We start from the raw sequence: 15,237 nt of genomic DNA, 5'->3' as shown, positions 1-15,237 counted from the left end.
GAGGACTAGAATATAAAAGCAGGGATGTGCTGCTGAGGCTTTATAAGGCTCTGGTCAGATCACATTTAGAATATTGTGAGCAATTTTGGGCCCCGTATCTCAAGAAGGATGTGCTGGCCCTGGAGAGGGTCCAGAGGAGGTTCACGAGAACGATCCCAGGAATGAAAGGCTTAACATATGAGGAACGTTTGAGGACTCTGGGTCTATACCCGATGGAGTTTAGAAGGATGAGGGGGGATCTGATTGAAACTTACAGAATACTGAAAGGCCTGGATAGAGTGGATGTGGGGAAGATGTTTCCATTAGTAGGAGAGACTAGAACCCGAGGGCACAGCCTCAGAGTAAAGGGAAGACCTTTTAGAACAGAGATGAGCAGAAACTTCTTTAGCCAGAGAGTGGTGAATCTATGGAATTCATTGCCACAGAAGGCTGTGGAGGCCAGGTCATTGAGTGTATTTAAGACCGAGATAGATAGGTTCTTGATTGGTAAGGGGATCAAAGGTTACGGGGAGAAGGCGGGAGAAGGGTTGAGAAACTTATCAACCATGATTGAATGGTGGAGCAGACTCGATGGGCCGAATGGCCTAATTTCTACTCCTATGTCTTATGGTCTTATGGTCTTACACCAACATCTCCCCACTAAATGGCACAACACAAATTGTTGATATGCTGGATTTGACATAAAGACAAGAAAAGTAGTGTTTTCCACTCTGCCTTTATTAGTCTGACTACATATTGTGATACTGTAAAATAACTGATCAAGTTCCCCATGGGGTATGAAAGAGAGGTAGAACAGCTCCAATTTCTCTTTACAGGCAATGGACAGTGAAGGGAGTGAAATCTCTGATGTTGGGGAAAAAAAAGTTCGCGAAAGGCTAAGAGCCTCCAGCCAGTGAAGCAATTGAAGATGGACCTGGTCACCTCTCTGCTGCTGTACTCTTACTGACCTCTGATTCCCAGGTTGGCTGAACTGGACTTGGAAAAGTCATTGATCGGAACTGCCCATGTCGATCCAGACCGGCGTCAATGGCATGAGATGTCGGGAGTTGGGGTTTACGTTGAGGGGCGGACCAGTTAGGCAACTCTTAGCGGTTTGAAGTAAAGTTTTCTAAGACATTCGGCGTTGGGTAACTGATTCTGTTAATGCACTTGACTGTCCCCTGATTTGGCAGCCCCTATTGGGACCAGGCTAAGGGCCATCTGGGGTTTCTGTGCATGCTTTAGCCCACCCTGATGTGCTGGGGGCTTCCTCATCATACCCGGGCTCGAGTGAGAGTGAGATGTGTTTGCACACCTTGCTGAGGATGGGACAAGATGAGAGTGCGGAATTACAGCATGCCTCACGGGAGCAGGGATAGAGGGAGAGTGAGCTGTTTCAGGGTGCCTTACCGGACCAAGGCTTGAGTGAAAATGCGACGTGTTGGCGCATCTGACGGAATCACGGGCGAAATGGGGCCAAGGTGGTTCGGCGTGCCTTTTTGGACAGGGGCCTGAGGGAATCGGGGGGGTCTCTGTGTGCCTTATTGGTGGGGGGACAGAGTGAGAATGAGATGTGTTAGCGCATCGGACAGGGTCAGGGGTAAAACGAGAGCGGCACGACACAGAGTTCCTTAACCCGGCAGAGGTCGCGTGACAGTGAGATGCGTTGGCACATAGGACAGAATGAGGGGTACAGTGGAGCTGAGGTATCTCCGTGTGCCTCACTGGCGTGGGGCTAGAGTGAGAACAAGATGTGTTGGCGCATCGGACAAGATCAGGGGTAGTGTGGGGCTGAGGTATCTCCGCGTGCCTCACTGGCGTGGGGCTGGAGTGAGAGTGAGAGGTGTTGGTGCATCGGACAAGGTCAGGGGTAGTGTGGGGCTGAGGTATCTCCGCGTGCCTCACTGGCGTGGGGCTGGAGTGAGAATGAGAGGTGTTGGTGCATCGGACAGGATCGGGGCTATAATGAGAGCCAGGCCGTTCTGTGTGCCTCAGGGGAGTGGGGCTAAAGGGAATCAGAAGGGTTTCGGCGTGCCGCGTCGGAGTGGGGCTGGAGTGAGAGCAGGACGCCTCCGAGGGTCTGGCTGGATTCGGGCGGGGCTGAGGGGCCCCCCTGCACCTTACGGGACCAGGACCAGGGTGCGAGTGGGACACGCTCGCACAGCTGGCAGGATCGGGGGCAAAGCGAGACGGCGGCCTCTCGTTTTGCCTGCCGGGGCCTGGGGCAGAGCGAGGCTGCGGTGGCTTGGCATGCTTCACTGCCCTGGGGGCCGAGTGAGAGGGAGGTGCTTTCGCCCGCCTCGCCGAACCACAGGCCCGGTGAGACTGAGGGGCCTCGGCGTGCTTCGTGGAACCAGTGTGGCAAGAGTGAGGCTGGGTCGGCTTAGGGGGCTTCAAGGGGCAAGGGGTAGACCACGCTGGGGGCGCGTCGTAAAACGACACATTGCGGCCATGGTGGTGGTGGGTTCCTGGATCTGGGTGTTGAAGCTGCTCAGAAACGCTGGCGTGGGAGACCACGTCGGGGCTGCGGTCATCTTCAGGGGCGCAGACGAGTCCTGATCTGGGGCGGGATTTCGCAATCCGGGGGGTCCTCAGCTTCGCCATTCCCGTCCCATCCGTGCTCTCCCGGAACTTGTCGGCAGCCACACACGCGTTCGCCACCAACCCAGCTCCTTGTTCGAAACGAAGGGCTGGCACTTGTTGGCCATCTTCGCAGAGCGGGAAGGCGGCGAGCGCTTTGCTTTGAGCCCTGGAGTCATCAACGTGTGCCAGCTGGCACCTTGGGAAGCAACTGCCCAAATGGGAATTGGCAGGGCATGACCCATCCACTGCACCTTGCATTGGTTCAATCGGGAGCTTAATATTTATATGGGGTGGGGGTGTTCCTCTTTTTCGAGGTTATCTATAATTGGAGCACAATAAATCGGACCATGGGGGTTGCTGTTTTATCATTGGCACCTGAAAATAAAACAAAGCCATTATTAGGTGTAGCAAGATGTAGCTAAAAGGTCTAAACTTATTCCTATTCGCTCATGGCCAGCGTTTGTTGCCCATCCCTAATTGCCCCCTTGAGAAGGTGGCGGGGAGCTGCCTTCTTGAACCGCTGCAGTCCCTGTGGTGTAACTCTTTCGAGTTATCAACAGTCACAGATTGTAACTCTTTCGAGTACATTCACAGTTCTTGGTTTCCGGGAGTGGGACATGAACCCACAACCTTCTGGTTCAAAGGCGAGGGTGCTATGAACTGAGCCACAGCTGACACCTCGTCCCTCTGGTGTAGGTGCACCCACAGCGCTGTTAGCGGGGGATTTTGACCCAGCGGCAGTGAAGGAACGGCCGATATATTTCCAAGTCAGGATGGTGAGTGGCTTGGGAGGGGAACTTCCAGGTGGTGGTGTTCCCCATCTCTCTGCTGCCCTTGTCCTTCTAGATGGTGGAGGTCGTGGGTTTGGAAGGTGCTGTCGAAGGAGGCTTGGTGAGTTGCTGCAGTGCATCTTGTAGATGGTACACACACTGCTGCTACTGTGCATTGGCGGTGGAGGGAGTGAATGCTTAAGGTGGTGAACGGGGTGCCAATCAAGCGGGGCTGTCCTGTCCTGTCTCCAAGCCAAAGAGGGGGTGACCTCTCGATCAAAGGAGCACAGCTTTAGGGAGGGGATTCCAGAGCCCGGGGTCTAGAGGCCACCTATGGTTGGGTGAAGGAAGTGAGGAATGTGAGTGAGAGAGGCTAGTGTTGGAGGGATGCGGAGTTCTGGGAGGGGTGCGGGGCTGGAGGTGGCAATGGGGCAATTTGAAGACAAGGATGAGGATTTGAAAGTCAAGGATTTGTTGGGCCCAGCGAGCGGTGGTGGGGGGAGTGTTGGGGGGGGGGCAGGTTCAGGGTGAATGGATCTTGGTGCGAGTTGGGATAGGAGGGGGTGGGCAGCAGGGCTTTTGGAGGAGCTGAAGTTAATGGAGGGTGGAAGATGGAGACCAGCTTGGAGTGCGTTGGGCCTGGAGGTAACAAAAGCATGAACAAGGGCTTCAGCAGCCGATGGGGGTTGAGGCTGGGACTGAGTCGGACGATACTCCAGGGGTGGGACTGACGGTCGTTCTCATGGAGGCGACATGGGGTCGGAAGGTCGCTGCGGGGTCAAATAGGTGAGGTGCTGAGGTGGCAAAGACTCTGGTTCAGCCTCGGTGGGGGGGTTGGGGGGGAGGGGGGGGGTGGGTGCCAAGGATGGCAGGGTGGAGGGGGGTGGGGTGGAACTGGGGTGAGGGATCAGAGTTCGTGGGGTGGGGGAAGGCCATAGGTCAATGGCTTCCATCTTCCCGATATTTCATTGGAGGAAGTTGCAGCTCATTCAGGACCAGGTTTTGGCCAAATAGTATGGAGGCAGTCCAGAGAGAGAGAGAGGCGGGGGGTGGCTTAGAGCTGGGTGTCATCGGCGTGCGGGTCCATATTCAGGTGGCCTTGCCAAGGGGGCAATATTTGGATAAGAAATACCAGGGGTCAAGAATGGATCTTTGGGGGGACTCTGGTGGTGATGGTGTGATGGTGGGAACTGCAAGAGATTTTATGCCTATGGCTTGAGTAGACACCTCTGCAGGGGTTGGGGGGGCGGGGTGGAAGTTTGGAGACGGGCTGGCAGTTTGTAAGGGTGGCTTATTTTTTTGAGGAGGGAGGCAGATTTAAAAGGGAGGGGTGGGGGGGGAGGAGCAGTCCCTGAGGAAAGGGAACGTCTACGATATCAGCAAGACTAGGGGGCGCCCAGGAAGGGAAGTTAGCAATTGGGTGGGAATAGCGAGGGGTGTGCGAGGGAGCAGGAGCTGGGTCTCATGGGTAAAGGTGAGCTCAGGGAAGGCGTGAGGGGAGACAGGAGAGAAAACGGAAGGAGGTACAAGATCGGGGCGGAGGCTGGTGAGGGGAGGAGTGGGGGGGGGGGTGGGACCCTGGGGTGGGGAAGCTTGGCTTGGTGGGTGAGGGGAAGGGGAGATGGGACAGAGGCAGCTGAAGTCCTGGTCTTGCTCTTTAGTGATGAGCTCCTTGGCGTTGTCGCGAAAGGTGATGGTGGACGGGGCAGTGGCGAGGGGTCTAAAAGTACAATCACGACTGGGAAGTGAAGCCCGGAGGTCAGGTGTCTACTCCAGGGTGTTTCGGTAGAGGAGAGCACAGCCCAGCGCGGTCCAGCCAGATCTGGCAACGAAAAGAAAAGACTTGCATTTATATAGCGCCTTCCACGACCTACCGGACGTCTCAAGAGCGCTTTACAGCCAATAAAAGTGATTTTTTAAAAAAAAAAGTGTTGCAATGTAGGAAACGCAGCGGTCAATTTTGCGCACAGCAAGATCCCACAAACGGCGATGTGATAATGGACCCAGGTCGTCTGGTTTTGCCTGGCTGATGGAGGGGGGGGGTCAGGACACCAGGGAGAGAACTACCCTGCCCTTCTTCAAAACAGTGCCCCGGGATCTTTTACAACCACCAGGCCTCAGATGGGTCCTCATCCTAGCTGAAAGGCACTACCTCCGCTAATGCTGCACTCCCTCGGCGCTGCACTAGAAGGCCAGCAGGCCGGAAGGGGTTGTGGTGGGTGGGGTTAGTCGGTGCGGGGGGGGGGGAGAATGCTTGGCCTGTAGGCCGGGAAAAGTTACCTTAAAACTTGAGGCGGCTGAGTAGCAGAACAGAGTCACACCTGTCGAGTCTCTTGGAGTGGAGTTCGACACAGTCACGCAGTTCCTGGCGGGAGAGAAACCCAGGAGGCAGGAAGTCAGATTTCTGGCAGTTGAGAGGAAAACTAAGAGAGAGCTGGGTCAGGGTGTGTGGGGGCGGGGAAGGGGGTGCAGTGGAGGGGCATTGGGCTCTGCACAGGTATCCCTAAACTCGCAGCTTAAGCTGAATACTTGGGGCCAAACCCATTGCCACTGAAGACTGGGAGAAGTTGAACATTGGAGGAGAGGAGGCTGCGGGACAAAGGTCAAAGACGAAGGGTAGCGTTGCAAAGAGGTTGAGTAAGGACCCATCTTGGAGGTCCTCATCCAGATCTACACCTTCCCTGAATTCCCTATCCCTCTGGTGCATCCTCTACTTTCCCCCATCTCCGCACTCCACCGCTGACAGCCAATGCCTTCAGCAACGTCCCCTCCTCCATAAGACCATTAGACCATAAAACAGAGGAGCAGAAATTAGGCTATTCGGCCCATCGAGTCTGCTCCGCCGTTCAATCATGGCTGATACGTTTCTCAACCCCATTCTCCCGCCTTCTCCCCATAACCTTTGATCCCCTTACCAACCAAGAACCTATCTATCTCCGTCTTAAATGCACTCCCATTTGGCTTTGCTCTCTGTGGCTTGCTTTGTGGAACTACCTTTACCAACGCTGTGCCGCTGCACGCGCGCCCATCTTAAAGGGGACGTTGGCTGTGCGCGGTACGTTCCGGATGAACCCGCGGCCCCTGCAGCTTAAGAGGCAGCGTTGGGCCTTCAGCCACTTGTGGGTCCCACACTCTGGAATTCTCTCGCATACCCTCCTCCTCAAAAGAGCCTGCCTAATACTCAGCCCCTTTGAGCCAAGACCATCGCCACCTGTAACCTCTCTTTCTTTGGCAATTCCCCTCAAGCCTCCCTGAAGGCCTCAGTAGGTTTTCTCCATCGAAGGCACGATCGACACCTTACTAACTCCCTGCACTGTGAGGGACGCTGGAGGCCAGTGAGGGACCAGCAAAAGTTTCCATTTAAGGGGCCAAAATCCCGCTGTCTGTGCTACCACCTGCAAACTGGCACCTTCTCCCCTTCTCCATTGTAACCATAGGATGAAACAGCACAGAAGGAGGCCACTCAGCCCATCCTGCCTGTGCTAGCTCTTTGAAAGCTGTCCGGCCCCCTGCTCTTTCCTCATAGCTCGGGATGTTTCTCCTTTTGAATATTTATCTGGCGCCCTAAACGCCTTCGCTCACTCTGATTAACAAACCGGCTTTGGATAATTTTCCCTTGAGCAGCCCAACGATGCTCAGGTCAACCTCGAACCCCTGGAGTGCCAGTCTCCGCTGAGGTCATCTAACTCCGCAGAGGCCAAGAATTGGGCCTGGTCTGCACAGCTCACGCGCATATTTCCTGTTACTGACTGAGCTATCAAAGGGACCTCAGCTGGGAAGATCTTGACCATCTTTGGTTGCCTGGAGAAGATGGCTACCCACCCACCCTCCATTGTCAGGGTGCTGCTTCATAGAACCATAGCAAAGTTACAGCACAGAAGGAGGCCATTCGGCCCATCTTGTCCATGCCAGCCAAAGGACACCCAGGTGCCCTTTCTAATCCCACCTTCCTGCACCCGGCCCATAGCCCTGCAGCTTACAGCACTTTAGGTGCAGATCCAGGTACTTTTTAAAAGAGTTTAAAGTTTCTGCCTCGACCACCAACTTGGGCAGCGAATTCCAGACACCCACTACCCTCTGCGTTAAAAAAGTTCTTCCTCATGTCCCCCCCTGCCTACACCCTCTGCCACTTATCTTGAATCTATGTCCCCTGGTTCTAGAATTCTCCACCAAGGGAACCAATTTTATCCTGTCCACTCTATCATTCTTCACTAGAGGATTACAGAATTGTTACAGCACAGATGGAGGCCATTCAGCCCATTCTGGTTGTGCCAGCTTTCCGAGCCAGCAATTCACCCAGTGCCACTACCCCCCGCCTTCTCCCCCTAACCCTTCACATTCTTCCTTTTCAGATAATAATCCAACTCCCTCTCGAATCCCTCGATTGAACCTGCCTCCCCCCCACACTCTCAGGCAGCACATTCCAGATCCTCACCGCTCGCTGCATGAAAAAGTATCTCCTCGTGTCACCATTTGCCAGTTGCTTTAAGTCTGTGCCCTCTCGCTCCCCATCGTTCCACCAACCGGGAACAGTTTCTCCCTCTCTACTCTGTCCCCTCATCACTTTGAACACCTCGATCCAATCTCCTCTCGGCCTTCTCTTCTCCAAGGAAAACAGCCCCCCGCTTCTCCAACCTGCCCGCGCAACTGAAGTCCCTCATCCCCGGGGACCAGTCCCGCGAGTCTTTCCTGCACCCTCTCTGGAATAGTTTTCAACTTACATGAAGTAAAAAGGCTGGTTCTCGAGATCTGGGTGACTGCATCTCTTTTCGCCTTGCCTAAGAAGTGAAAAACAAATCAGTTGACCTCCTGGACAAAATCAAAGACGTGAATTTGTATCAGCAACTTCCTCCTCGACTGAGGCCTTGTACTGGAGCTTGTCCCCATCAATGATATGCGCTAAATATTGTTCTTTATGTGTGTGAGCCTAGACGTGGGGTCGTTATGGCACAGAAGAGGACCTTTGGCTAGATATTAGTAATTCAAAGGCTATTTGACCCCGGGGGGAGGTGCAAAACAACAATGCCTTGCATTTAGATAGCACTTTGGACGCCATAACGAATCCCAAGGTGTCTCACGAGAACCTGATCAAACAACAGCTGACACCGAGATATCGGGACAGGTGGCCAATAGCTTGGTCAGAGAAGTCGGTTCTCAGGAGTGTCTCCAAAGCGGAGAGAGAGAGAGATGGAGAGGTTTAGGGAGGGAATTCCAGAGATTAGGGCCTCCCCCCCCAAATGGATTAAAGTGCATCAGAGGGCTGAGTTGGAGGAGTGCAGAGATGTCAAGGTTGAGGGTCTGCAGGAGGTTACAGAGATGGGGAGAGGCCATGGTGGGGTTGAAAATGTGAGCCTTTGAGGGTGGGGGTGGGGGTGGGGGGTAAGTTATATTCATACAGAAGTCCCCTCGTGCCTTAAGACACCGCACGTGCGTTTTACGTGCCCCTCTCCAAGTGTGTTCTGGGTGGGCGGGGAGAAGTGGGGGGGCATATAAAAGAGGGTGGGTGTCCACCCCACACCTTCCCACCCACTCCTAAGCTCACCCCACCCCACCCCCACCCCCATAATACAGGGGGGGTAGGCGGGTGCCAAAATCGGCAGCCCGTCGGCCATTTTTAAACAGCTAATCAAGGGTCAACTAGGCTTGTGGCCAAGGCCAACTGAACCTGGTAATGTGCTGCCCACACCATTAAATGTTTGGCACGGTCAGTCGGGCGGGACCGGGCAAACTGGGTATTTTTTTTTACAAAGGGGAGGGGTTCTATCTTTGTGGGGGGGTTGCCCTTTGCCAACTTGGGGGGCGGGGGGGTGGAATCTAAGATATAATGCCCCCTCCCTGCCACCCCCACCTACTTCCTACCCGATCACAAACTTAAACCACCCCCCTCCTCACCACACACCCCACTCCCCCTCCCCCGCCCTCCCTGACCTGCCCCAAACCCCTCCCTGTCCAAGTCCCTCCGGACGTACTCAGTCTCCTGGATCCCGTGGGCCTTCCTCCTCCTCCTCCTCCTCTTGCAGCCCCGGCAGTGCCCGCTAACGCACTCTGGGAGCCGCTGGCACTGACGGAGCCGCCGGCCAGCTGGATCCCCAGGGCGGGGCTCCCTCCCCCAGCGAGGACCATGGGGAGGGGAGGGGGGGAGGGGGTGTCCGCTCCACATCCCCCCCCGTAATATTCAGCCCAAGGCGTCAGGTGTGCCTCAGTGGCTGTGGCCTCTTGAGTCAGGAGGTTGTGGGTTCCAGTCCGAGTCCATGCGCTGGGGGGGGCACGGACCCCCTAGGCTGACGCTCCCGTGCAACGCCGAGGGAGCGCTGGATTGTAAAGGACGTTGGCGGCGGGGGGGAGGGTAGGCCATTCGGCCCATCAAGCCTGCTCCGCCGCCCAACGGCTCATCCGATCGCGGCCCTCAACTTCACTCTCCGGCCTGTTCCCCCCCACCCCCTCACGGCCCTTGGCACCCTTGTCGATCCAAGAAACCTGCCCAACTCAGCCCTGAATGTATTCAATGACCCAGCCTCCACCGCTCGCTGGAGGAGAGAATTCCAAAGGCGATCCACCCTCCGAGAGAAGAAATCCTCATCTCCATCTTAAACGGATGACTCCTCGTTCTGGAACTGTGCCCCCCCACCCCCCCCACCCCCCACCTCGTTCTAGGTTCCCCCTCGAGGGGAAACATCCTCTCAGCATCCACCCTGTCAATCAGCAACCCCCGCCCCCTCCCTCAGGACCTTACCTGTTTCAATAAGGTCACCTCTCATTCTTCTAAACTCTAAAGAGGCGCTGCTCTTCAGGTGAGACACCAAAGGGCTTACCTCCCCTCTCAGGAGGGATATTAAGGATCCCAGAGCACTGCTCAAAGAACTTTGCTGAAATTGCCCGCTAAATTTGGGGGTGAAAGTTTCATATTTGACAGTGATAACTGTTAAGGCAAGACCTGTCCAACTCTCTGACCAGAAAGGGCACCGTTTAAACCATTGAGTCTCATTCCCTCAAGCAACAAATCCTTTTAAAAGGTTTAAAACGTTTCAAATTGCTTTCCTCTCTCACTTTTTTTTCCTTTGTGCCTCTTTTCACTCTCTCGCAAACCAATCTCCTTCTTTCCCTCTCTTTATTTCCCTTTCTATGCCCAATTTGACCCACATTTACCTCTTTTGCGGTTTCTCGCTCAGCTCTCAAATCAGTCGGGAAAGAGGGAAAATCCGGGCTTGATTTACATGGCGCTCCAGCATGTCCCAAAGTACCTCACCAGCCAAGGTAATGCAGGAAAATGGGGGGGGGGCACACAGCAAGCTCCCACAGCCAGCAAATGTAATAATGACCACATAATCTGTTTTGTGATGTTGGTTGGGGGAGAAATATTGACCAGCACACCGGCGATAGCTCCCCTGCTTTCCTTCGAAATCATGCTAAGGGGGTCCTTAACGTTCACCCCGCCCGAGCAGACGGGACCTCAGCCTGACGTCTCCTCTAGACAGACGGCGCCTCCGACAGCGCAGCACTCCCTTGGTGGTGCACTGGGAGCGTCAGCCTAGGTTTCCTGAACTCAAGGCTGGACCGGTGCTAACCCACTGAGCCGTGTACTGCTGGGCTCACGGCTTGACAAGCTTCCCAAATGCCCCGCCACCTCCGCACTTAACGGCAAGTAACGGGGCAAAGAGAGTCAAACAGGGTATCACCCTTTCCACCCACTTTAACATATCGGCAAGTCCGCTGGTTCCAGACACTCACCATGGCTGCGGCTAAAGCTGCTCATCAAACACCTCGCTTTCAGGAAGACCTGTGTGAACAACAAAACGTTAAGTTAGCACGACGCACGAATTGGGAGCAGGAGTGAGGCCACTCGGCCCCTCGAGCCTGCTCCGCCATCCAATAAGACCACGGCTGATCCGACTGTGGCCTCCGCTCCACATTCCCGCCCACCACCCCGGTAACCTTTCACCTCCCCCCCCTTGTTCGCCAAGAATCTATCTACCTCGGCCTTACAAATATCCATTGACCCTGTCTCCACCGCTCCCTGGGGAGAAGAGGATTGCAAAGACTCACGGCCCACAGAGAGAGAGAGAGGGGAAAAAAAATTCTTCTTAAGCGGGAGCTATTTTTAAACGGGGCCCCCCGGAGTTCTGGCCTCTCCCCGCGAGGGGAAACACCCTTTCGGCAATCCACCCTGTCAAGTCCCCTCAGGATTTTATATACAAAGGCAGCAAAACCCTGTTGCAGTACACAAAGGATTGTCATTTGGAGTGTAGTCACAGCGATATGGAAAAACACCCCTTTGTAATGAAGCCGCTCTTACATAACCTGGTGTGGCACAGGCAGGGAGCTGAGACCGATTGTAGGCCCTGGAAGATGAAGACGGGTCGGAGAATTCAACCAGGGTTTGCTGAGGGTATTTCGGAATTTAGCCTTCATATTGAATTCATATATTTTGTCTTTGAACGCATATATTATATAGAAATTGGAAAATTTAAGGCATTTGGGAAAACACAGGTTTGCGGTTGGTTGGCGCTTAGGAGGTTTCTCTGCAGTCTAGGCTAGGGGAGCTGAAAAAGGCAAAAATTGAGGCACCACAGTGCTGCCACTGGCTGGAGGGTGCAACTAGCGTGACAAGTTTACATAGGAAATCTCCATGATAAATGCAGGCCGTGGAATTTATCGTAACATAAGAGAACACAGAAGTATGAAAGGAATGACAACAGGAAGTACATTTCTCTTGGACAGGAACCGTACGCAAACGTAACATTCGTAGCATAGACACAGAAGTTCCAGGCAAGAATCCATAAGAAAGATTTCTCCTGCTAATGATAAACTTAAGTTGTAGAGCTCACCGGGTGACTCACTTGCTAAGGGAAGTTTGTAACTGTGCCACATGGGCCTGGTCTTAGTTTCAGTTCCTAGCTAGCGTAGGGTTGTATAAATTTAGCCAGGGAGCTGGTAAGGAGTGGAACTGCTGGCCTTAGTTTCTAATCCGGATAACCAGCTGGTATAGCAGGATACTGCGGCCAATCTTTACTCAGTCATGTATTTATTTACAGAGTGAAACATTACAAGCATCTACCTCCTAACTCAATCACATGCACAGTTTTAGTAAATGTCTCTTTATATGTGCTCAGGTGACACCCCAATAAATGCCCTCCACCTGCATATAATTAAACACGATTGATATACAATTACCCCTCGGGTCAGAGAGGGAGGAGAGTGAAATCAGTCAGGGTTCTCTCTTTTGATTGCTATCTGCTGAATAGATGGGATGCCATGCAAGGGGGGAAGGTTGGGGTTTGTGGGTGAGGAGTCTTGGTTGAAACCAAGTCAGGATGGAATACTCCCCACTTGCCTGGATGAGTGCAGCTCCCACAACACTCAAGAAGTTCGACACCATCCAGGACAAAGCAGCCCCACTTGATCAGCACCCCATCCACAAACATTCACTCCCTCCACCTCCGACGCACAGTAGCGGCAGTGTGTGTACCATCTACAAGATGCACTGCAGCAACTCACCAAGGCTCCTTCGACAGCACCTTCCAAACCCATGACCACCACCACCTAGAAGGACAAGGACAGCAGATAGATGGGGAACACCACCACCTGGAAGTTCCCCTCCAAGTTACTCGCCATCCTGACTTGGAAATATATCGGCCGTTCCTTCACTGTCGCTGGGTCAAAATCCTGGAACTCCCTCCCTAACAGCGCTGTGGGTGTACCTACACCACATGGGCTGCAGCGGTTCGAGAAGGCGGCTCACCACCACCTTCTCAAGGGGCAACTAGGAATGGGCAATAAATGCTGGGCCCGGCCAGCGACGCCCACATCCCATAAATGAATAAAAAAAATACGCTGTTGACACTCACTGTCAAGGCTCAAGTTGTAGCATGGCTTCCTGGGCGAGGTATCAGAGGTTAGTGAAGACCCATGGAACCATGGACCCGCATGGGGGGACGGTGGCAAAACATCTGCAAAGACAAAAACAAAAAAAACCAGGACATGAGAAGCTGTCTTCACGGAGCTGGGAGGGGCCTTGTTACACAGAGCGGCGACAGGAATGTGACAAGAGTGGGAACTGGCGGCAGAGGGGAAGGGAGTCGCTAAGTGTTTTCAACCAAGACTGAGAGGACTTCCCGCGTCTTGTGCCGTGCAGCACACGTTTGGTTCCTTCTGCTCGCACTCCCTGGAGGCGGGTCGCTAGCCTGAAGCCAGGAGGCTATAATCGAGAGGGCCCTACTCCACCTCAAGCCTGGCTGAACTGGTGTCTCTCGCACTCTTACCGCCTGCCATAGGCGTATTGGCAGGATTTGGAGATTGGTAACCAACCTTCTTAGGCCACGTACCTACTGTGCCTTCAAGTCCCGGAGTGGGACTTGAACCCATAGTTTCTGGCCCAGAGGCAGGGATGCCACCCCTCCTTTGGCAGATGGGGTATAATGTGGGAAAATGTCCACTTTGGCAGGAAGAATAGAAAAGCAGGATGCTATTTAAATGGAGAGAGATTGCAGAACTCTCTGAGGTACAGAGGGATCTGGGTGTCCTGGTACATGAATCACAAGAAGTTAGTATGCAGATGCAGCGAGTGATTCGGAAGGCAAGTGGAATGTTGGCGTTTATTGCGAGGGGAATGGGATAGAAAAGTAGGGAAGTCTTACTGCAGCTGTACAGGGCCTTGGTGAGAGCACATCTGGAATACCGTGTACAGGTTTTGCTCTCCCTATTCGAGAAAGATATAATTGCGTGAGAAGCAGTTGAGAGGAGGCTCACTGGACTCATCGCCAAGTTTGCGGGTGACACAAAAATAGGTGGGAAGGCAAGTGGTGAGGGTGGCACAAAGAGTCTACAGAGGGATAGAGACAGGTTAAGTGAGTGAGCAAAAACTGGGAAGATGGAATATAATGTGGGAAAATGTGAGGTTGTGCACTTTGGCAGGGAGAATAGAGGAGCTGAATATTATTTAAATGGAGAAAGGCTGCAGAAAGCTGTAGCACAGAGGGATTTGGGAGTCCTCATACATGAATCACAAATTCAACAGGTAACAGGGAAGGCAAATGGAATGTTGGCCTTTATTTCAAAGGGAATGGAGTATAAAAATAGGGAAGTCTTGCTAAAACTATACAAGGCACTAGTTAGACCACACCTAGAATACTGTGAACAGTTTTGGTCCCCTTATCTAAGGAAAGATATACTGGCATTGGTGGCAATCCAGAGAAGGTTCACTAGGTTGATCCCGGGTATGGAGGGATTTTCTCATGAGGAGAGGTTGAGTGGGTTGGGCCTGTACTCATTGGAGTTTAGAAGAATGAGAGGCGACCTTATTGAAACATATAAGATTCTTAGGGGGCTTGACAGGATAGATGCTGAGAGGTTGTTTCCCCTTGTGGGAGAGTCTAGGACCAGAGGGCATAATCTCAGAGTAAGGGGTCACCCATTTAAAATGGAGATGAGGAGGAATTTCTTCTCTCAGAGGGTAGTGAATCTGTGGAATTCTTTACCGCAGAGGGCTGTAGAGGCTGGGTTGCTAAGTATATTCAAGGCTGAGATAGACAGATTTTTAATCTTTAAGGGAATCAAGGGTTATGGGGGGAAAAAGGCAGGAAAGTGGAGTTGAGGATTATCAGATCAGCCACGATCTCATTGAATGAGCAGACTCGATGAGAACAATGGGGCAGGGTCACCAAGGCTGAGTTCGATTTTTGATTGACAAAGGGAGTCAAGGGTTATGAGGGACAGGCAAGAAAGTGGAGTTAAAGCCACAATCAGAATAGCCATGATTGTATTGAATGGTGGAGCAGGCTCGAGGGGCTGAATGGCCTACTCCTGCTCCTAATTCGTATGATCTTATTTAACACACTCCATGAATTTGCAAAATGCACTCCAAAAAAGTGAAATGTGAAGTGATATATTTTGATTGGAATAATGAGAA

At 53.1% G+C, this 15,237-nt stretch overlaps 1 protein-coding gene across 1 annotated transcript; it reads right to left on the bottom strand.

Annotated features, from left to right (window-relative positions):
- Window positions 1-711: 711 nt before the first annotated feature.
- On the bottom strand, window positions 712-5,685 carry LOC144671729 (uncharacterized). The gene is made up of 2 exons (XM_078533737.1): window positions 5,613-5,685; window positions 712-2,937 (listed from the first exon to the last, which is right to left on the bottom strand). The coding sequence occupies exon 2, from the start codon at window positions 2,818-2,820 to the stop codon at window positions 1,141-1,143; it is 1,680 nt and encodes a 559-aa protein (XP_078389863.1). The 5' UTR covers window positions 2,821-2,937; window positions 5,613-5,685; the 3' UTR covers window positions 712-1,140.
- Window positions 5,686-15,237: the final 9,552 nt, after the last annotated feature.

This window comes from Cetorhinus maximus, chromosome 34 (assembly GCF_964194155.1).
Source record: "Cetorhinus maximus chromosome 34, sCetMax3.hap1.1, whole genome shotgun sequence".
Taxonomy (NCBI): domain Eukaryota; kingdom Metazoa; phylum Chordata; class Chondrichthyes; order Lamniformes; family Cetorhinidae; genus Cetorhinus; species Cetorhinus maximus.
The sequence above is the reverse complement of the archived record's forward strand: the minus strand, read 5'-3'. Positions and strand labels throughout refer to the sequence as shown.